This window comes from Oncorhynchus masou, chromosome 20 (genome assembly GCF_036934945.1).
Source record: "Oncorhynchus masou masou isolate Uvic2021 chromosome 20, UVic_Omas_1.1, whole genome shotgun sequence".
Lineage (NCBI taxonomy): Eukaryota > Metazoa > Chordata > Actinopteri > Salmoniformes > Salmonidae > Oncorhynchus > Oncorhynchus masou.
Window position 1 is genome coordinate 31,358,957 of NC_088231.1, and position 24,008 is coordinate 31,382,964.

The 24,008-nt window shown below is 46.7% G+C and overlaps 1 protein-coding gene across 1 annotated transcript in view; it reads left to right on the plus strand.

Annotated features, from left to right (window-relative positions):
* Nucleotides 1-380: 380 nt before the first annotated feature.
* LOC135507261 (carboxypeptidase E) overlaps nucleotides 381-24,008 on the plus strand; it is a 96,083-nt gene continuing 72,455 nt past the window's right edge. The window contains exon 1 of the mRNA XM_064926861.1: nucleotides 381-727. Coding sequence (XP_064782933.1) covers nucleotides 478-727 — 250 coding nt within the window. The 5' untranslated portion in view covers nucleotides 381-477. The remainder of the gene's footprint in view (nucleotides 728-24,008) is intronic.

The following is a 24,008-nucleotide window of genomic DNA, read 5'->3' on the forward strand; positions in this document are numbered from 1 at the left end:
AATATTGAAATTTCCTGAACTATTGGAATTGAAAGCAAGGTTATTTGAATTCGAATTCATTGAAATGTAATTTAGAGGAAGAGAGAATTTGACTGGAATTAACCCCAATCCTGAGGCACACTTCACTGCATCTCTCCTCTGCAGTGTGAACACACACTAAAGGCCCTCCCCACCCATTCAGTGTGTCATAGAGAGGGAGGGAGGGAGGGAGGGAGGGAGGGAGGGAGGGAGGGAGGGAGGGAGGGAGAGGGAGGGAGGGAGGGAGGGAGGGAGGGAGGGAGAAAGGGAGAGCTCAGGTACAGTCACGCATCACAGAGAGAGAGAGAGAGAGAGAGAGGGAGAGAGAGAGAGAGAGAGAGAGAGGGAGAGAGAGAGGTATATTTATAGCTCAGAGCGAGGCTGCACTAGAGAGATCAGGCTCAAACTGACTACAGATAGAACAGCAGACAGACAGAGAGAGCGAAACGGAGAGAAACAATGAACCGATTCGTGTCGTTGGTGTTGCTGTGGACCCTGGCGGTCCTGTCCGCTACCGGGCCCGTTACCGGGGCTGAGGAAGGGGAGATCTCGTTCGAATATCACCGGTATGAGGAACTACGGAAAGCTCTCGTTTCGGTATGGCTGCAGTGTCCATCAATCACGCGCATCTACACGGTGGGGGAGAGCTTCGAGGGCCGCGAGCTGCTGGTCCTGGAGATGTCAGACAGCCCCGGGACGCACGAGGCTGGTCAGTGACACCCCCGTTCCCCGTCTCTCTTTATTAAAACTGGTTGACCTTTTTCATAAGCCGGTAATATAGCTCCACGGTAGCGCTGCTGTGGCGACTCCTGGTCTGTTTATACAGTCCTGTTTTAGCGCAGAATGGCTAGTCTGTTTATACAGTCCTGTTTTAGCGCAGAATGACGAGTCTGTTTATACAGTCCTGTTTTAGCGCAGAATGGCTAGTCTGTTTATACAGTCCTGTTTTAGCGCAGAATGGCTAGTCTGTTTATACAGTCCTGTTTTAGCGCAGAATGACTCGTCTGTTTATACAGTCCTGTTTTAGCGCAGAATGACGAGTCTGATTATACAGTCCTGTTTTAGCGCAGAATGGCTAGTCTGATTATACAGTCCTGTTTTAGCGCAGAATGGCTAGTCTGATTATACAGTCCTGTTTTAGCGCAGAATGGCTAGTCTGATTATACAGTCCTGTTTTAGCGCAGAATGGCTAGTCTGATTATACAGTCCTGTTTTAGCGCAGAATGGCTAGTCTGATTATACAGTCCTGTTTTAGCGCAGAATGGCTAGTCTGTTTATACAGTCCTGTTTTAGCGCAGAATGGCGAGTCTGTTTATACAGTCCTGTTTTAGCGCAGAATGGCTAGTCTGATTATACAGTCCTGTTTTAGCGCAGAATGGCTAGTCTGTTTCTACAGTCCTGTTTTAGCGCAGAATGGCTAGTCTGTTTATACAGTCCTGTTTTAGCGCAGAATGGCTAGTCTGATTATACAGTCCTGTTTTAGCGCAGAACGACTCGTCTGTTTATACAGTCCTGTTTTAGCGCAGAATGGCTGTCTGTTTATACAGTCCTGTTTTAGCGCAGAATGGCTGTCTGTTTATACAGTCCTGTTTTAGCGCAGAATGGCTAGTCTGATTATACAGTCCTGTTTTAGCGCAGAATGGCTGTCTGTAACAGAGAGGCTCCACGGCGCATCGTCTGTTTTATGATGTCAGACAGGGCGGGCAGGCTGTATGCCACTGCCTAGTAACGGGGTTAGATGATGATGATGCTGCCTGCGCAGGTGTGTCGTTGTAATGAGGACCGCAGTGTGTGTGTGTGTGATGTGTGTGTGTTTTGAGGGGGTGTTGGATGGTTGTTGAAGCAAGGCATCGCCGCCATTTTACAGGAGGAGAGGGACTCACGATATAGGTGCTCCCGGAAGCAGACCGGGATGCTGAACCAACGGTGATCGCTCTGATCAGACAGTCACGGCAAATGGAAGCCACCGTTAGATGAATTCATCTGTCTCAGCATCTTTATTCACACCGTTATAGCGACAGTCTGAGCCGCTATTAACACTATGACTCATACCTTTACAATTAGAGAACAGCTGTTTGATGTCAATAGCCTATAGAAAGTAAGGAAATAAATATGTGTCTACTTCATTAACCCCCTGGGGTCAGTTGATGTATCAGTCACCATGACAACAGCGATAGTGCTGTCTGCCCGCTTGCCACTCTGTCTGGTTGCTAGGCTACAGGTGTTAGGGTTACAGTATTATGGGGTGTACCTCTTACCTGTAGTGATGTCACTACAGACCCCGTTGATTGACAGATGTAGGCTGAAGAACAGCAGGTGACGTGTGTGTGTGTACACCTTAGCCACGTACACCTGTGTGTGTGTGTGTGTGTGTGTGTGTGTGTGTGTGTGTGTGTGTGTGTGTGTGTGTGCGTGCGTGCGTGCGTGTGCGCGTGCACGTGTGCGTGTGAGAGAGAGAGAGATAGATGAAGGTACAGTTGAATTCAGAAGTTTACGTACACTAACTCAGTGTGTGTGTGTGTGTGAGAGAGATAGATGAAGGTACGGTTGAATTCAGAAGTTTACGTACACTTTGCCAAATACATTTAAACTCAGTTTTTCACAATTCTTGACATTTAATCCTAGTACAAATTCCCTGTCTCAGGTCAGTTAGGATCACTACTTTATTTTAAGAATGTGAAAAATGACTTAAATGTAAATGTAATGTAATGTCAGAATAATAGTAGAGAGAGTGATTTATTTCAGCTTTTATTTCTTTCATCACATTCCCAGTGAGTCAGAAGTTTACATACACTCAATTAGTATTTGGTAACATTGCCTTTAAATTGTTTAACTTGGGTCAAACTTGGGTCAAACGTTTCGGGTAGCCTTCCACAAGCTTCCCACAATAAGTTGGGTAAATTTTGGCCCATTCCTCCTGACAGAGCTGGAGTAACTGAGTCAGATTTGTAGGCCTCATTGCTCGCACACGCTTTTTCAGTTCGGCCCACAAATTTTCTATAGGATTGAGGTCAGGGCTTTGTGATGGCCACTCCAATACCTTGACTTTGTTGTCCTTAAGTCATTTTGCCACAACTTTGGAAGTATGCTTGGGGTCATTGTCCATTTGGAAGACCCATTTGCGACCAAGCTTTAACTTCCTGACTGATGTCTTGAGATCTTTCTTCAATATATCCACATAATTTTCTTCCCTCATGATGCCATCTATTTTGTGAAGTGCACCAGTCCCTCCTGCAGCAAAGCACGTCCACAACATGATGCTGCCACCCCTGTGCTTCACGGTTGGGATGGTGATCTTCAGCTTGCAAGCCTCCCCCTTTTCCCTCTTTGATGTCAAAGGCTTTTATTGACAATTACATGAAGTTGATGCAGAGTCAATATTTGCAGTGTTGACCATTCTTTTTCAAGACCTCTGCAATCTGCCCTGGCATGCTGTCAGTTAACTTCTGGGCCACATCCTGACTGATGGCAGCCCATTCCATGCTTGGAGTTTGTCAGAATTTGTGTTTGTTTTTTTGTCCACCCTCCTCTTGAGGACCACAAGTTGAGTCAATGGGATTAAGGTCTGGGAAGTTTCTGGCCATGGACCCATCATGCTGAAAAATACATTGTTCGTCACCAAACTGTTCCTGGACGGTTGGGAGAAGTTGCTCTTGGAGGATGTGTTGGCACCATTCTTTATCCACAGCTGTGGTCTTAGGCAAAATTGTGAGTGAGCCCACTCCCTTGGCTGAGAAGAAACCCCACACATGAATGGTCTCAGGATGCTTTAGTGTTGGCATGACACGGGACTGATGGTAGCGCTCACCTTGTCTTCTCCAGACAAGCTTTTTTCCCGGATGCCCCAAACAATAGGAAAGGGAATTTATCAGAGAAAATGACTTTACCCCAGCCCTCAGCACTCTAATCCCTGTACCTTTTTCAGAATATCAGTCTGTCCCTGATGTTTTTCCTGGAGAGAAGTCTTTGCTGCCCTTGATACCAGGCCATCCTCCAAAAGTCTTCGCCTCACTGTGCGTGCAGATGCACTCACACCTGCCTGCTGCCATTCCTGAGCAAGCTCTGTACTGTTGGTGCCCCGATCCCGCAGCTGAATCAACTTTAGGAGACGGTCCTGGCGCTTGCTGGACTTTCTTGGGCACCCTGAAGCCTTCTTCACAACAATTGAACCGCTCTCCTTGAAGTTCTTGATGATTCGATAAGTGGTTGATTTAGGTTCAATCTTACTGGCAACAATGTCCTTGCCTGTGAAGCCCTTTTTGTGCAAAGCAATGATGACGGCACGTGTTCCCTTGAAGGTAACCATGGTTGACAGAGGAAGAACAATGATTCCAAGCACCACCCTCCTTTTGAAGCTTCCAGTCTGTTATTCAAACTCAATCAGCATGATAGAGTGATCTCCAGCCTTGTCCTCATCAACACTCATACCTGTGTTAACGAGAGAATCATTGTTTGTCCTGTATTGACATGATGTCAGCTGGTCCTTTTGTGGCAGTGCCGAAATGCAGTGAAATCTTTTGGGGGGATTCATGGCATAGAGGGACTTTGCAATTAATTGAAATTCATCTGATCTTCATAACATTCTGGAGTGCATAACGTGTATAAGCTTGAGTCACGATGTGTGTTGGTTATTGGTTCCTGATGAGTTTCCATCCTGTACATGCAGCTCAGCTCCCGTCTCCGGGGACAACCAGCCTCCCACCCTCCAATGCACACACACTGTAGATACACCAGAGAGAGATGGAGAGAGAGAGAAAGAAATGGCAGGGAGAGAGAAATAGATAAAAGAGAGAGGGGGAGTGAAAGGGGGGAGGGGGGAGGGGACGAGAAAGGGGGAGGGGAAGAGAGAGAGAGATAGGGAGAGGGGAAGAGAAAGGGGGGAGGGGAAGAGAGAGAGCGATAGAGAGAGGGGAAGAGAAAGGGGGAGGGGAAGAGAGAGAGCGATAGAAAGCGAGAGACATTCTCTCCTCAATTTATTTTCATGTTTTCATCTTCTGTCTGTTTCTGTCCATGTTCTGTGTTTCATCGATCCGTTCTGTCTGAGAGGTGATGGGTCTTTAAGGTGAATCTGAAATAGCTGTGGTTGTCGTGACGACAGATCGGCTTAGTGCTGTGAGCTGCCTGCCTCCTTCGGGTCGGCCATCTGTCAGGATAGTGTCCTCTCTCTCTGTGTGTGTGGGTAGGGGCGGGTGGGGCTTGTGTGTGTGTTTGTGTGTGTGGGTAGGGTGGGGGGGTGGGGGTTGTGTGGTGTGTTTGTGTGTGGGTAGGGGTGGGTGGGGGTTGTGTGGTGTGTGTATGTGTGTGTGTGTGTGTGTGTGTGTGTGTGTGTGTGTGTGTGTGTGTGTGTGTGTGTGTGTGTGTGTGTGTGTGTGTGTGTGTAGAACCAGCCACATCACAAACAGGACAAACTATAGGGACTGAAGTAGAGACCAGGTAGAACCAGCCACATCACAAACAGGACAAACTATAGGGACTGAAGTAGAGACCAGGTAGAACCAGCCACATCACAAACAGGACAAACTATAGGGACTGAAGTAGAGACCAGGTAGAACCAGCCACATCACAAACAGGACAAACTATAGGGACTGAAGTAGAGACCAGGTAGAACCAGCCACATCACAAACAGGACAAACTATAGGGACTGAAGTAGAGACCAGTTAGAACCAGCCACATCACAAACAGGACAAACTATAGGGACTGAAGTAGAGACCAGGTAGAACCAGCCACATCACAAACAGGACAAACTATAGGGACTGAAGTAGAGACCAGTTAGAACATCACAAACAGGACAAACTATAGGGACTGAAGTAGAGACCAGGTAGAACCAGCCACATCACAAACAGGACAAACTATAGGGAATGAAGTAGAGACCAGTTAGAACCAGCCACATCACAAACAGGACAAACTATAGGGACTGAAGTAGAGACCAGGTGGAACATCACAAACAGGACAAACTATAGGGACTGAAGTAGAGACCAGGTAGAACCAGCCACATCACAAACAGGACAAACTATAGGGACTGAAGTAGAGACCAGGTGGAACCAGCCACATCACAAACAGGACAAACTATAGGGACTGAATTAGAGACCAGGTAGAACAAGCCACATCACAAACAGGACAAACTATAGGGACTGAAGTAGAGACCAGGTAGAACCAGCCACATCACAAACAGGACAAACTATAGGGACTGAAGTAGAGACCAGGTAGAACCAGCCACATCACAAACAGGACAAACTATAGGGACTGAAGTAGAGACCAGGTAGAACCAGCCACATCACAAACAGGACAAACTATAGGGACTGAAGTAGAGACCAGGTAGAACCAGCCACATCACAAACAGGACAAACTATAGGGACTGAAGTAGAGACCAGGTAGAACCAGCCACATCACAAACAGGACAAACTATAGGGACTGAAGTAGAGACCAGGTAGAACCAGCCACGTCACAAACAGGACAAACTATAGGGACTGAAGTAGAGACCAGTTAGAACCAGCCACATCACAAACAGGACAAACTATAGGGACTGAAGTAGAGACCAGGGAGAACCAGCCACATCACAAACAGGACAAACTATAGGGACTGAAGTAGAGACCAGGTAGAACCAGCAACGTCACAAACAGGACAAACAATAGGGACTGAAGTAGAGACCAGGTAGAACCAGCCACGTCACAAACAGGACAAACTATAGGGACTGAAGTAGAGACCAGGTAGAACCAGCCACATCACAAATAGGAAAAACTATAGGGACTGAAGTAGAGACCAGGTAGAACCAGCCACATCACAAACAGGACAAACTATAGGGACTGAAGTAGAGACCAGGTGGAACCAGCCACATCACAAACAGGACAAACTATAGGGACTGAAGTAGAGACCAGGTAGAACCAGCCACATCACACACAAACAGGACAAACTATAGGGACTGAAGTAGAGACCAGTTAGAACCAGCCACATCACAAACAGGACAAACTATAGGGACTGAAGTAGAGACCAGGTAGAACCAGCCACATCACAAACAGGACAAACTATAGGGACTGAAGTAGAGACCAGTTAGAACCAGCCACATCACAAACAGGACAAACTATAGGGACTGAAGTAGAGACCAGGTAGAACCAGCCACATCACAAACAGGACAAACTATAGGGACTGAAGTAGAGACCAGGTAGAACCAGCCACATCACAAACAGGACAAACTATAGGGACTGAAGTAGAGACCAGGTAGAACCAGCCACATCACAAACAGGACAAACTATAGGGACTGAAGTAGAGACCAGGGAGAACCAGCCACATGACAAACAGGACAAACTATAGGGACTGAAGTAGAGACCAGGTAGAACCAGCAACGTCACATACAGGACAAACAATAGGGACTGAAGTAGAGACCAGGTAGAACCAGCCACATCACAAACAGGACAAACTATAGGGACTGAAGTAGAGACCAGGTAGAACCAGCCACATCACAAACAGGACAAACTATAGGGACTGAAGTAGAGACCAGGTGGAACCAGCCACATCACAAACAGGAAAAACTATAGGGACTGAAGTAGAGACCAGTTAGAACCAGCCACATCACAAACAGGACAAACTATAGGGACTGAAGTAGAGACCAGGTGGAACCAGCCACATCACAAACAGGACAAACTATAGGGACTGAATTAGAGACCAGGTAGAACAAGCCACATCACAAACAGGACAAACTATAGGGACTGAAGTAGAGACCAGGTAGAACCAGCCACATCACAAACAGGACAAACTATAGGGACTGAAGTAGAGACCAGGTAGAACCAGCCACATCACAAACAGGACAAACTATAGGGACTGAAGTAGAGACCAGGTAGAACCAGCCACATCACAAACAGGACAAACTATAGGGACTGAAGTAGAGACCAGGTAGAACCAGCCACATCACAAACAGGACAAACTATAGGGACTGAAGTAGAGACCAGGTAGAACCAGCCACATCACAAACAGGACAAACTATAGGGACTGAAGTAGAGACCAGGTAGAACCAGCCACGTCACAAACAGGACAAACTATAGGGACTGAAGTAGAGACCAGTTAGAACCAGCCACATCACAAACAGGACAAACTATAGGGACTGAAGTAGAGACCAGGGAGAACCAGCCACATCACAAACAGGACAAACTATAGGGACTGAAGTAGAGACCAGGTAGAACCAGCAACGTCACAAACAGGACAAACAATAGGGACTGAAGTAGAGACCAGGTAGAACCAGCCACATCACAAACAGGACAAACTATAGGGACTGAAGTAGAGACCAGGTAGAACCAGCCACATGACAAACAGGAAAAACTATAGGGACTGAAGTAGAGACCAGTTAGAACCAGCCACATCACAAATAGGAAAAACTATAGGGACTGAAGTAGAGACCAGGTAGAACCAGCCACATCACAAACAGGACAAACTATAGGGACTGAAGTAGAGACCAGGTGGAACCAGCCACATCACAAACAGGACAAACTATAGGGACTGAAGTAGAGACCAGGTAGAACCAGCCACATCACACACAAACAGGACAAACTATAGGGACTGAAGTAGAGACCAGTTAGAACCAGCCACATCACAAACAGGACAAACTATAGGGACTGAAGTAGAGACCAGGTAGAACCAGCCACATCACAAACAGGACAAACTATAGGGACTGAAGTAGAGACCAGTTAGAACCAGCCACATCACAAACAGGACAAACTATAGGGACTGAAGTAGAGACCAGGTAGAACCAGCCACATCACAAACAGGACAAACTATAGGGACTGAAGTAGAGACCAGTTAGAACCAGCCACATCACAAACAGGACAAACTATAGGGACTGAAGTAGAGACCAGGTAGAACCAGCCACATCACACACAAACAGGACAAACTATAGGGACTGAAGTAGAGACCAGGTAGAACCAGCAACGTCACATACAGGACAAACAATAGGGACTGAAGTAGAGACCAGGTAGAACCAGCCACATCACAAACAGGACAAACTATAGGGACTGAAGTAGAGACCAGGTAGAACCAGCCACATCACAAACAGGACAAACTATAGGGACTGAAGTAGAGACCAGGTAGAACCAGCCACATCACACACAAACAGGACAAACTATAGGGACTGAAGTAGAGACCAGTTAGAACCAGCCACATCACAAACAGGACAAACTATAGGGACTGAAGTAGAGACCAGGTAGAACCAGCCACATCACAAACAGGACAAACTATAGGGACTGAAGTAGAGACCAGTTAGAACCAGCCACATCACAAACAGGACAAACTATAGGGACTGAAGTAGAGACCAGGTAGAACCAGCCACATCACAAACAGGACAAACTATAGGGACTGAAGTAGAGACCAGGTGGAACCAGCCACATCACAAACAGGACAAACTATAGGGACTGAAGTAGAGACCAGGTAGAACCAGCAACGTCACAAACAGGACAAACTATAGGGACTGAAGTAGAGACCAGGTAGAACCAGCCACATCACAAACAGGACAAACTATATGGACTGAAGTAGAGACCAGTTAGAACCAGCCACATCACAAACAGGACAAACAATAGGGACTGAAGTAGAGACCAGGTAGAACCAGCCACATCACAAACAGGACAAACTATAGGGACTGAAGTAGAGACCAGGTAGAACCAGCCACATGACAAACAGGAAAAACTATAGGGACTGAAGTAGAGACCAGTTAGAACCAGCCACATCACAAACAGGACAAACTATAGGGACTGAAGTAGAGACCAGGTAGAACCAGCCACATGACAAACAGGAAAAACTATAGGGACTGAAGTAGAGACCAGGTAGAACCAGCCACATCACAAACAGGACAAACTATAGGGACTGAAGTAGAGACCAGGTAGAACCAGCCACATGACAAACAGGAAAAACTATAGGGACTGAAGTAGAGACCAGGTAGAACCAGCCACATCACAAACAGGACAAACTATAGGGACTGAAGTAGAGACCAGTTAGAACCAGCCACATCACAAACAGGACAAACTATAGAGACTGAAGTAGAGACCAGTTAGAACCAGCCACGTCACAATCAGGACAAACTATAGGGACTGAAGTAGAGACCAGGTAGAACCAGCCACATCACAAACAGGACAAACTATAGGGACTGAAGTAGAGACCAGGTAGAACATCACAAACAGGACAAACTATAGGGACTGAAGTAGAGACCAGGTAGAACCAGCCACATCACAAACAGGACAAACTATAGGGACTGAAGTAGAGACCAGTTAAAACCAGCCACATAACAAACAGGACAAACTATAGGGACTGAAGTAGAGACCAGGTAGAACATCACAAACAGGACAAACTATAGGGACTGAAGTAGAGACCAGGTAGAACCAGCCACATCACAAACAGGACAAACTATAGGGACTGAAGTAGAGACCAGGTAGAACATCACAAACAGGACAAACTATAGGGACTGAAGTAGAGACCAGGTAGAACATCACAAACAGGACAAACTATAGGGACTGAAGTAGAGACCAGGTAGAACCAGCCACATCACAAACAGGACAAACTATAGGGACTGAAGTAGAGACCAGTTAGAACCAGCCACATCACCAACAGGACAAACTATAGGGACTGAAGTAGAGACCAGGTAGAACATCACAAACATATCAGTATCAGAGTGATGTGTAAAAGTTGCAGCCAGAGATCATCAATTATCTGAGGAAACCCCCATTCTCTCTCTCTCTCTGTCTCTGTCTCGGTCTCTCTCTCTCTCTCTCTTTCTCTCTCTCTCTGTCTCTCTCTGTCTCTCTCTCTGTCTCGCTACCCCCCTCTCTCTCTCTCTCTCTCTCTCTCTCAGTCTCTCTTTCTCAATTCAATTCAATTCAAGGGCTTTATTGGCATGGGAAACGTGTTTACATTGCCAAAGCAAGTGAGGTCGATAATATATAAAGTTAATATATAAAGTGAAATAAACAATACAAATTAACAGTAAACATTACACATACAGAAGTTTCAAAACAATAAAGACATTACAAATGTCATATTATATATGCAGTGTTTTAACAATGTGCAAATGGTTAAAGGACACAAGAAAAAATAAATAAGCATAAATATGGGTTGTATTTACAATGGTGCTTGTTCTTCACTGGTTGCCCTTTTCTCGTGGCAACAGGTCACAAATCTTGCTGCTCTGATGGCACACTGTGGAATTTCACCCAGTAGATATGGGAGTTTATCAAAATTGGATTTGTTTTCGAATTCTTTGTGGATCTGTGTAATCTGAGGGAAATATGTCTCTAATATGGTCATACATTGGGCAGGAGGTTACATTGGGCAGTTTCCACCTCATTTTGTGGGCAGTGAGCACATAGCCTGTCTTCTCTTGAGAGCCATGTCTGCCTACGGCAGCCTTTCTCAATAGCAAGGCTATGCTCACTGAGTCTGTACATAGTCAAAGCTTTCTTTAAGTTTGGGTCAGTCACAGTGGTCAGGTATTCTGCCACTGTGTACTCTCTGTGTAGGGCCAAATAGCATTCTAGTTTGCTCTGTTTTTTTGTTAATTCTTTCCAATGTGTCAAGTAATTGTCTTTTTGTTTTCTCATGATTTGAATGGGTCTAATTGTGCTGCTGTCCTGGGGCTCTGTAGGGTGTGTTCTTTCTCTCTCTCCAACACTGTCTCTCTGTCTCTTTCTCTCTCCAACCCTCTCGCTGTCTCTCTCTCTCTCTCTCACTCTGTTTGTGCTTGCATTAGCCAATAAGCTATATAGTTTTGTTTTTTACTGTGTTCTAATTTGGTTTATCCTGATTGATTGAGTTTTGAGTTTTTATTAATAGTGGATTTTGGGCTAATTCTGCCCTGCATGCAGGGTTTGTAGTTTTCCTCTGGACATGTAGGAGAATCTTACACAACTCTGCACGCAGGGTTTCAATGGGGTGTATGGGTGTATGGGGTGTATGTCCCATGAAATCCTGTTTTGACCCCTCACCTCGCTGCCATAAGGTGCCGCTGGAGGCAGTGAATGAACTGAGAGAGAAAGCACGAAGGGCATTCTACGCCATTAAAAAGCTCATTCAAATATCTATAAACATTTGGCTAAAACTAATTGAATATGTCATTGAACCATATTTTTCAACCAGTACTCTATATATTTAAACCTCAGTAATTGTAGTGTGTTCAGTACTCTATGTATTTAAACCTCAGTAATTGTAGTGTGTACAGTACTCTATATATTTAAACCTCAGTAATTGTAGTGTGTACAGTACTCTATATATTTAAACCTCAGTAATTGTAGTGTGTACAGTACTCTATATATTTAAACCTCAGTAATTGTAGTGTGTACAGTACTCTATATATTTAAACCTCAGTAATTGTAGTTTGTTCAGTACTCTATATATTTAAACCTCAGTAATTGTAGTGTGTACAGTACTCTATATATTTAAACCTCAGTAATTGTAGTGTGTTCAGTAGCAGATGTTCTGAAAGAGCTGCCAAACCTGGACCTGTACAAAACAGCTGGGCTTGACAATCTGGACCCTCTATTTCTGAAACTATCCGCCGCCATTGTCGCAACCCCTATTACCAGCCTGTTCAACCTCTCTTTCATATCGTCTGAGATCCCCGAGGATTGGAAAGCTGCCGCAGTCATCCCCCTCTTCAAAGGGGGAGACACCCTGGACCCAAACTGTTACAGACCTATATCCATCCTGCCCTGCCTATCTAAGGTCTTCAAAAGCCAAGTCAACAAACAGGTCACTGACCATCTCGAATCCCACCGTACCTTCTCCGCTGTGCAATCTGGTTTCCGAGCCGGTCACGGGTGCACCTCAGCCACACTCAAGGTACTAAACGATATCATAACCACCATCGATAAAAGACAGTACTGTGCAGCCGTCTTCATCGACCTTGCCAAGGCTTTCGACTCTGTCAATCACCATATTCTTATCGGCAGACTCAGTAGCCTCAGTTTTTCGGATGACTGCCTTGCCTGGTTCACCAATTACTTTGCAGACAGAGTTCAGTGTGTCAAATCGGAGGGCATGCTGTCCGGTCCTCTGGCAGTCTCTATGGGGGTGCCACAGGGTTCAATTCTCGGGCCGACTCTTTTCTCTGTATATATCAATGATGTTGCTCTTGCTGCGGGTGATTCCCTGATCCACCTCTACGCAGACGACACCATTCTATATACTTCCGGCCCGTCCTTGGACACTGTGCTATCTAACCTCCAAACGAGCTTCAATGCCATACAACACTCCTTCCGTGGCCTCCAACTGCTCTTAAACGCTAGTAAAACCAAATGCATGCTTTTCAACCGATCGCTGCCTGCACCCGCATGCCCAACGAGCATCACCCCCTGGATGGTTCCGACCTTGAATATGTGGACACCTATAAGTACCTAGGTGTCTGGCGAGACTGTAAACTCTCCTTCCAGACTCATATCAAACATCTCCAATCGAAAATCAAATCAAGAGTCGGCTTTCTATTCCGCAACAAAGCCTCCTTCACTCACGCCGCCAAACTTACCCTAGTAAAACTGACTATCCTACCGATCCTCGACTACGGCGATGTCATCTACAAAATTGCCTCCAACACTCTACTCAGCAAACTGGATGCAGTTTATCACAGTGCCATCCGTTTTGTCACTAAAGCACCTTATACCACCCACCACTGCGACTTGTATGCTCTAGTCGGCTGGCCCTCGCTACATATTCGTCGCCAGACCCACTGGCTCCAGGTCATCTACAAGTCCATGCTAGGTAAAGCTCCGCCTTATCTCAGTTCACTGGTCACGATGGCAACACCCATCCGTAGCACGCGTTCCAGCAGGTGTATCTCACTGATCATCCCTAAAGCCAACACCTCATTTGGCCGCCTTTCGTTCCAGTACTCTGCTGCCTGTGACTGGAACGAATTGCAAAAATCCCTGAAGTTGGAGACTTTTATCTCCCTCACCAACTTCAAACATCTGCTATCTGAGCAGCTAACCGATCGCTGCAGCTGTACATAGTCAATCGGTAAATAGCCCACCCAATTTTACCTACCTCATCCCCAAACTGTTTTTATTTATTTACTTTTCTGCTCTTTTGCACACCAATATCTCTACCTGTACATGACCATCTGATCATTTATCACTCCAGTGCTAATCTGCAAAATTGTAATTATTCGCCTACCTCCTGATGCCTTTTGCACACAATGTATATAGACTCCCCTTTTTTTGTACTGTGTTATTGACATGTTAATTGTTTACTCCATGTGTAACTCTGTGTTGTCTGTTCACACTGCTATGCTTTATCTTGGCCAGGTCGCAGTTGCAAATGAGAACTTGTTCTCAACTAGCCTACCTGGTTAAATAAAGGTGATAAAAAAATAAAAAACAGTACTCTATATATTTAAACCTCAGTAATTGTAGTGTGTACAGTACTCTATATATTTAAACCTCAGTAATTGTAGTGTGTACAGTACTCTATATATTTAAACCTCAGTAATTGTAGTGTGTACAGTACTCTATATATTTAAACCTCAGTAATTGTAGTGTGTACAGTACTCTATATATTTAAACCTCAGTAATTGTAGTTTGTTCAGTACTCTATATATTTAAACCTCAGTAATTGTAGTGTGTACAGTACTCTATATATTTAAACCTCAGTAATTGTAGTGTGTACAGTACTCTATATATTTAAACCTCAGTAATTGTAGTGTGTTCAGTACTCTATATATTTAAACCTCAGTAATTGTAGTGTGTACAGTACTCTATATATTTCAACCTCAGTAATTGTAGTGTGTACAGTACTCTATATATTTAAACCTCAATAATTGTAGTGTGTTCAGTACTCTATATATTTAAACCTCAGTAATTGTAGTGTGTACAGTACTCTATATATTTAAACCTCAGTAATTGTAGTTTGTTCAGTACTCTATATATTTAAACCTCAGTAATTGTAGTGTGTACAGTACTCTATATATTTAAACCTCAGTAATTGTAGTGTGTACAGTACTCTATATATTTAAACCTCAGTAATTGTAGTGTGTACAGTTCTCTATATATTTCTATATTTATATATATATCTTTATATATCTATATACTGTCATGCCCTGACCTTAGAGATCCTTTTTATGTCTCTGTTTTGGTTTGGTCAGGGCGTGAGTTGGGGTGGGCATTCTATGTTTTGTGTTCTATGTTTTCAATTTCTGTGTGTTTGGCCAGTTGTGGTTCTCAATCAGAGGCAGCTGTCTGTCGTTGTCTCTGATTGAGAACCATACTTAGGTAGCCTTTTCCCACCTGTGTTTTGTGGGTAGTTGTTTTCTGTTTTTGTGTTTCTGCACCAGACAGAACTGTTTTGTTTGTTTGTTTTGTTCTAGTAGGTCCAGGCTCTGCTGTTGGCCGCGTGGTGTGGATGTTTACTGCCAGGGCCCAGGTCTGGCAGTACTACTCTAGCAGGTCCAGGATCTGCTGTTGGCCATGTGCTGTGGGTGTTTCCTGCCAGGGCCCAGGTCTGGCAGTACTACTCTAGCAGGTCCAGGCTCTGCTGTTGGCCATGTGCTGTGGGTGTTTCCTGCCAGGGCCCAGGTCTGGCAGTACTACTCTAGCAGGTCCAGGCTCTTCTGTTGGCCATGTGCTGTGGGTGTTTACTGCCAGGGCCCAGGTCTGGCAGTACTACTCTAGCAGGTCCAGGCTCTGCTGTAGGCCATGTGCTGTGGGTGTTTACTGCCAGGGCCCAGGTCTGGCAGTACTACTCTAGCAGGTCCAGGCTCTGCTGTAGGCCATGTGCTGTGGGTGTTTACTGCCAGGGCCCAGGTCTGGCAGTACTACTCTAGCAGGTCCAGGCTCTGCTGTAGGCCATGTGCTGTGGGTGTTTACTGCCAGGGCCCAGGTCTGGCAGTACTACTCTAGCAGGTCCAGGCTCTGCTGTAGGCCATGTGCTGTGGGTGACAGCAGGCATAGGTCATCTGCGAAGAGTACGCATTTAACGTCTGAATTGTGGGGACTAACACCAGGGGCTGAGGGTTTTTCTAGAATAGTGGCAATTCGTTGATGTAAATATTGAAGAGTGCAGGGCTCAGATTACAACCCTGACGAAGGCCCCGCCCCTGGTTAAAGAATTCTGTTATTTTCTTGCCAATTTTGATGCTGCACATATTGCCAGTAAACATTGATTTAATTATGTCATATGTTTTACCCGCTACACCACTTTCAATAACTTTATAGAAGTCCTGTATGCCAAATAGAATCAAATGCTTTTTGGAAGTCCATAAAGCAATCGTATATTTTGGTAATATTTTGGTGGACATGTTTATCTATCAGGGTGTAGAGGAAATATGATCAGTTGTGCGATGTTTTGGTATGAATCCAATTTGGCTTTTACTCAAGACATTGTGATTGTTACGAAGTTTAGAACTGTCTCTCTCCCCAACCCTCTCTCTCTCTCTCTCTGTCTCTCTCTCTAACCTTCTCTCTCTCTCTCTAACCCTCTCTCTCTCTAACCCCCCCTCTCTCTCTCTCTCCAACCTCTGTCTCTCTCTCTAACCCTCTCTCTCTCTAACCCCTCTCTCTCTCCATATCTCTCTATCTCTCTAACCCTCTCTCTGTCTAATTTGGCCCCTCTCTCTCTCTAACCCCCTCACAGATCTCTCTCTCCAACCCCATCTCTCTCTCCAACCCATCACAGACAGGAGGCATATCTCTCTCCAACCCTTTCATCTCTCTGTGACATTGTGTGTGCAGGTGAGGATAGCAGCTGGTGAGATATAATGGCTGGTCAAAAAACACATCACAGACAGGTCATTCACCGTGGTTGTCCCTTAATTTGTCTCGACATCACAGACAGGAGACACAGACAGGAGACTGTAGTTCTTGGCACCGTCTCCGTGGTAACAGTGGGAGGTGTAGTGTGACAGGAGACATGTGTGTGTGACATCACAGACAGGTGACATCACAGTCTTCACAGCAGGAGACATCACAGATAGGAGGCATCACAGACAGGAGACATGCATCACAGAGGAGACATCACAGACAGGAGACATCATGCATCACAGACAGGAGGCATCACAGACAGGAGATATCACAGACAGGAGACATCACAGACAGGAGACATCACAGACAGGAGACATCACAGACAGGAGGCATCACAGACAGGAGACATCACAGACAGGAGACATAACAGACAGGAGACATCACAGACAGGAGGCATCACAGACAGGAGACATCACAGACAGGAGACATCACAGACAGGAGACATCACAGACAGGAGACATCACAGACAGGAGACATCACAGACAGGAGACATCACAGACAGGAGACATCACAGACAGGAGGCATCACAGACAGGAGACATCACAGACAGGAGACACAGACAGGAGACATCACAGACAGGAGACATCACAGACAGGAGGCATCACAGACAGGAGACATCAGTTCTATCACAGACAGGAGACATCACAGACAGGAGGCATCACAGACAGGAGACATCACAGACAGGAGACATCACAGACAGGAGGACATCACAGACAGGAGACATCACAGACAGGAGACATCACAGACAGGAGACATCACAGTTCTATCACAGACAGGAGACATCACAGACAGGAGACATCACAGACAGGAGACATCACAGACAGGAGACATCACAGACAGGAGACATCACAGACAGGAGGAGACATCACAGCATCACAGACAGGAGACATCACAGACAGGAGACATCACAGACAGGAGACATCACAGACAGGAGACATCACAGACAGGAGACATCACAGACAGGAGACATCACAGACAGGAGACATCACAGACAGGAGACATCACAGACAGGAGACATCACAGACAGGAGACATCACAGACAGGAGACATCACATCACAGACAGGAGACATCACAGACAGGAGACATCACAGACAGGAGACATCACAGACAGGAGACATCACAGACAGGAGACATCACAGACAGGAGACATCACAGACAGGAGACATCACAGACAGGAGACATCACAGACAGGAGACATCACAGACAGGAGACATCACAGACAGGAGACATCACAGACAGGAGACATCACAGACAGGAGACATCACAGACAGGAGACATCACAGACAGGAGACATCACAGACAGGAGACATCACAGACAGGAGGCATCACAGACAGGAGACATCACAGACAGGAGACATCACAGACAGGAGACATCACAGACAGGAGCATCACAGACAGGAGACATCACAGACAGGAGACATCACAGACAGGAGACATCACAGACAGGAGACATCACAGACAGGAGACATCACAGACAGGAGACATCACAGACAGGAGACATCACAGACAGGAGACATCACAGCATCTATCACAGACAGGAGACATCACAGACAGGAGACATCACAGACAGGAGACATCACAGACAGGAGACATCACAGACAGGAGACATCACAGACAGGAGACATCACAGACAGGAGACATCACAGACAGGAGACATCACAGACAGAGGAGCATCACAGACAGGAGACATCACAGACATCACAGACAGGAGACATCACAGACAGGAGACATCACAGACAGGAGACATCACAGACAGGACATCACAGACAGGAGACATCACAGACAGGAGACATCACAGACAGGAGACATCACAGACAGGAGACATCACAGACAGGAGACATCACAGACAGGAGACATCACAGACAGGAGACATCACAGACAGGAGACATCACAGACAGGAGACATCACAGACAGGAGACATCACAGACAGGAGACATCACAGACAGGAGACATCACAGACAGGAGACATCACAGACAGGAGACATCACAGACAGGAGACATCACAGTTCTACAGGAGACATCACAGACAGGAGGCATCACAGACAGGAGGCATCACAGACAGGAGACATCACAGACAGGAGACATCACAGACAGGAGACATCACAGACAGGAGACATCACAGTTCTATCACAGACAGGAGACATCACAGACAGGAGACATCACAGACAGGAGACATCACAGACAGGAGACATCACAGACAGGAGACATCACAGACAGGAGACATCACAGACAGGAGACATCACAGACAGGAGACATCACAGACAGGAGACATCACAGACAGGAGACATCACAGACAGGAGACATCACAGACAGGAGACATCACAGACAGGAGACATCACAGACAGGAGACATCACAGACAGGAGACATCACAGACAGGAGTTCTATCACAGACAGGAGACATCACAGACAGGAGACATCACAGAGACATCACAGAGGAGACATCACAGACAGGAGACATCACAGACAGGAGACATCACAGACAGGAGACATCACAGACAGGAGACATCACAGACAGGAGACATCACAGACAGGAGACATCACAGACAGGAGACATCACAGTTCATCACAGACAGGAGGCATCACAGACAGGAGACATCACAGACAGGAGACATCACAGACAGGAGACATCACAGACAGGAGACATCACAGACAGGAGACATCACAGACAGGAGACATCACAGACAGGAGACATCACAGACAGGAGACATCACAGACAGGAGACATCACAGACAGGAGACATCACAGACAGGAGACATCACAGACAGGAGACATCACAGACAGGAGGCATCACAGACAGGAGACATCACAGACAGGAGACATCACAGACAGGAGACATCACAGACAGGAGACATCACAGACAGGAGACATCACAGTTCTATCACAGACAGGAGACATCACAGACAGGAGGCATCACAGACAGGAGACATCACAGACAGGAGGCATCACAGACAGGAGACATCACAGACAGGAGACATCATCACAGACAGGAGACATCACAGACAGGAGACATCACAGACAGGAGGCATCACAGACAGGAGACATCACAGGAGACATCACAGACAGGAGACATCACAGACACATCACAGACAGGAGACATCACAGACAGGAGACATCACAGACAGGAGACATCACAGACAGGAGACATCACAGACAGGAGACATCACAGACAGGAGACATCACAGTTCTATCACAGACAGGAGACATCACAGACAGGAGACATCACAGACAGGAGACATCACAGACAGGAGACATCACAGACAGGAGACATCACAGACAGGAGACATCACAGACAGGAGACATCACAGACAGGAGACATCACAGACAGGAGACATCACAGACAGGAGACATCACAGACAGGAGACATCACAGACAGGAGACATCACAGACAGGAGACATCACAGACAGGAGACATCACAGACAGGAGACATCACAGACAGGAGACATCACAGACAGGAGACATCACAGACAGGAGACATCACAGACAGGAGACATCACAGACAGGAGACATCACAGACAGGAGACTTCACAGACAGGAGACATCACAGACAGGAGACATCACAGACAGGAGACATCACAGACAGGAGACATCACAGACAGGAGACATCATAGACAGGAGACATCACAGACAGGAGACATCACAGACAGGAGACATCACAGACAGGAGACATCACAGACAGGAGACATCACAGACAGGAGACATCATAGACAGGAGACATCACAGACAGGACATCACAGACAGGAGACATCACAGACAGGAGACATCACAGACAGGAGACATCACAGACAGGAGGCATCACAGACAGGAGACATCACAGACAGGAGACATCACAGACAGGAGACATCACAGACAGGAGACATCACAGACAGGAGACATCACAGACAGGAGACATCACAGACAGGAGACATCACAGACAGGAGGCATCACAGACAGGAGACATCACAGACAGGAGACATCACAGACAGGAGACATCACAGACATCACAGACAGGAGACATCACAGACAGGAGACATCACATCACAGACAGGAGACATCACAGACAGGAGGACATCACAGACAGGAGACATCACAGACAGGAGGCATCACAGACAGGAGACATCACAGACAGGGAGACTATCACAGACAGGAGACATCACAGACAGGAGACATCACAGACAGGAGACATCACAGTTCTATCACAGACAGGAGACATCACAGACAGGAGACATCACAGACAGGAGACATCACAGACAGGAGACATCACAGACAGGAGACATCACAGACAGGAGACATCACAGACAGGAGACATCACAGACAGGAGACATCACAGACAGGAGACATCACAGACAGGAGACATCACAGACAGGAGACATCACAGACAGGAGACATCACAGGAGACATCACAGGAGACATCACAGACAGGAGACATCACAGACAGGAGACATCACAGACAGGAGACATCACAGACAGGAGACATCACAGACAGGAGACATCACAGACAGGAGACATCACAGACAGGAGGCATCACAGACAGGAGACATCACAGACAGGAGACATCACAGACAGGAGACATCACAGACAGGAGACATCACAGACAGGAGACATCACAGACAGGAGACATCACAGACAGGAGACATCACAGACAGGAGACATCACAGACAGGAGACATCACAGACAGGAGACATCACAGACAGGAGACATCACAGACAGGAGACATCACAGACAGACAGAGACATCACAGACAGGAGACATCACAGACAGGAGACATCACAGACAGGAGACATCACAGACAGGAGACATCACAGACAGGAGACATCACAGACAGGAGACATCACAGACAGGAGACATCACAGACAGGAGACATCACAGACAGGAGACATCACAGACAGGAGACATCACAGACAGGAGACATCACAGACAGGAGACATCACAGACAGGAGACATCACAGACAGGAGACATCACAGACAGGAGACATCACAGACAGGAGGCATCACAGACAGGAGACATCACAGACAGGAGACATCACAGACAGGAGACATCACAGACAGGAGACATCACAGACAGGAGACATCACAGACAGGAGACATCACAGACAGGAGACATCACAGACAGGAGACATCACAGACAGGAGACATCACAGACAGGAGACATCACAGACAGGAGACATCACAGACAGGAGACATCACAGACAGGAGACATCACACAGGAGACATCACAGACAGGAGACATCACAGACAGGAGGCATCACAGACAGGAGACATCACAGACAGGAGACATCACAGACAGGAGGCATCACAGACAGGAGACATCACAGACAGGAGACATCACAGACAGGAGACATCACAGACAGGAGACATCACAGACAGGAGACATCACAGACAGGAGACATCACAGACAGGAGACATCACAGACAGGAGACATCACAGACAGGAGACATCACAGACAGGAGACATCACAGACAGGAGACATCACAGACAGGAGACATCACAGACAGGAGACATCACAGACAGGAGCATCACAGACAGGAGACATCACAGACAGGAGCATCACAGACAGGAGACATCACAGACAGGAGACATCACAGACAGGAGACATCACAGACAGGAGACATCACAGACAGGAGACATCACAGACAGGAGACATCACAGACAGGAGGCATCACAGACAGGAGACATCACAGACAGGAGACATCACAGACAGGAGACATCACAGACAGGAGACATCACAGACAGGAGACATCACAGACAGGAGACATCACAGACAGGAGGCAGACAGGAGACATCACAGACAGGAGGCATCACACATCACAGACAGGAGACATCACAGACAGGAGACATCACAGACAGGAGACATCACAGACAGGAGACATCACAGACAGGAGGCATCACAGTTCTATCACAGACAGGAGACATCACAGACAGGAGACATCACAGACAGGAGACATCACAGACAGGAGACATCACAGACAGGAGACATCACAGACAGGAGACATCACAGACAGGAGACATCACAGACAGGAGACATCACAGACAGGAGACATCACAGACAGGAGACATCACAGACAGGAGGCATCACAGACAGGAGACATCACAGACAGGAGACATCACAGACAGGAGACATCACAGTTCATCACAGACAGGAGACATCACAGACAGGAGACATCACAGACAGGAGACATCACAGACAGGAGACATCACAGACAGGAGACATCACAGACAGGAGACATCACAGACAGGAGACATCACAGACAGGAGACATCACAGACAGGAGACATCACAGACAGGAGACATCACAGACAGGAGACATCACAGACAGGAGACATCACAGACAGGAGACATCACAGACAGGAGGACATCACAGACAGGAGACATCACAGACAGGAGACATCACAGACAGGAGACATCACAGTTCAGGGAGACATCACAGACAGGAGACATCACAGACAGGAGACATCACAGACAGGAGACATCACAGTTCATCACAGACAGGAGACATCACAGACAGGAGACATCACAGACAGGAGACATCACAGACAGGAGACATCACAGACAGGAGACATCACAGACAGGAGGCATCACAGACAGGAGACATCACAGACAGGAGACATCACAGACAGGAGACATCACAGATCACAGACAGGAGACATCACAGACAGGAGGCATCACAGACAGGAGACATCACAGACAGGAGACATCACAGACAGGAGCATCACAGACAGGAGGCATCACAGACAGGAGACATCACAGACAGGAGACATCACAGACAGGAGACACTATCACAGACAGGAGGCATCACAGACAGGAGACATCACAGACAGGAGGCATCACAGACAGGAGACATCACAGACAGGAGACATCACAGACAGGAGACATCACAGACAGGAGTTCATCACAGACAGGAGACATCACAGACAGGAGACATCACAGACAGGAGACATCACAGACAGGAGACATCACAGACAGAGACATCAGAGGCATCACAGACAGGAGACATCACAGACAGGAGACATCACAGACAGGAGCACATCACAGACAGGAGACATCACAGACAGGAGACATCACAGACAGGAGACATCACAGACAGGAGACATCACAGACAGGAGGCATCACAGACAGGAGACATCACAGACAGGAGACATCACAGACAGGAGACATCACAGACAGGAGGCATCACAGACAGACAGGAGACATCACAGACAGGAGGCATCACAGACAGAAGACATCACAGACAGGAGACATCACAGACAGGAGACA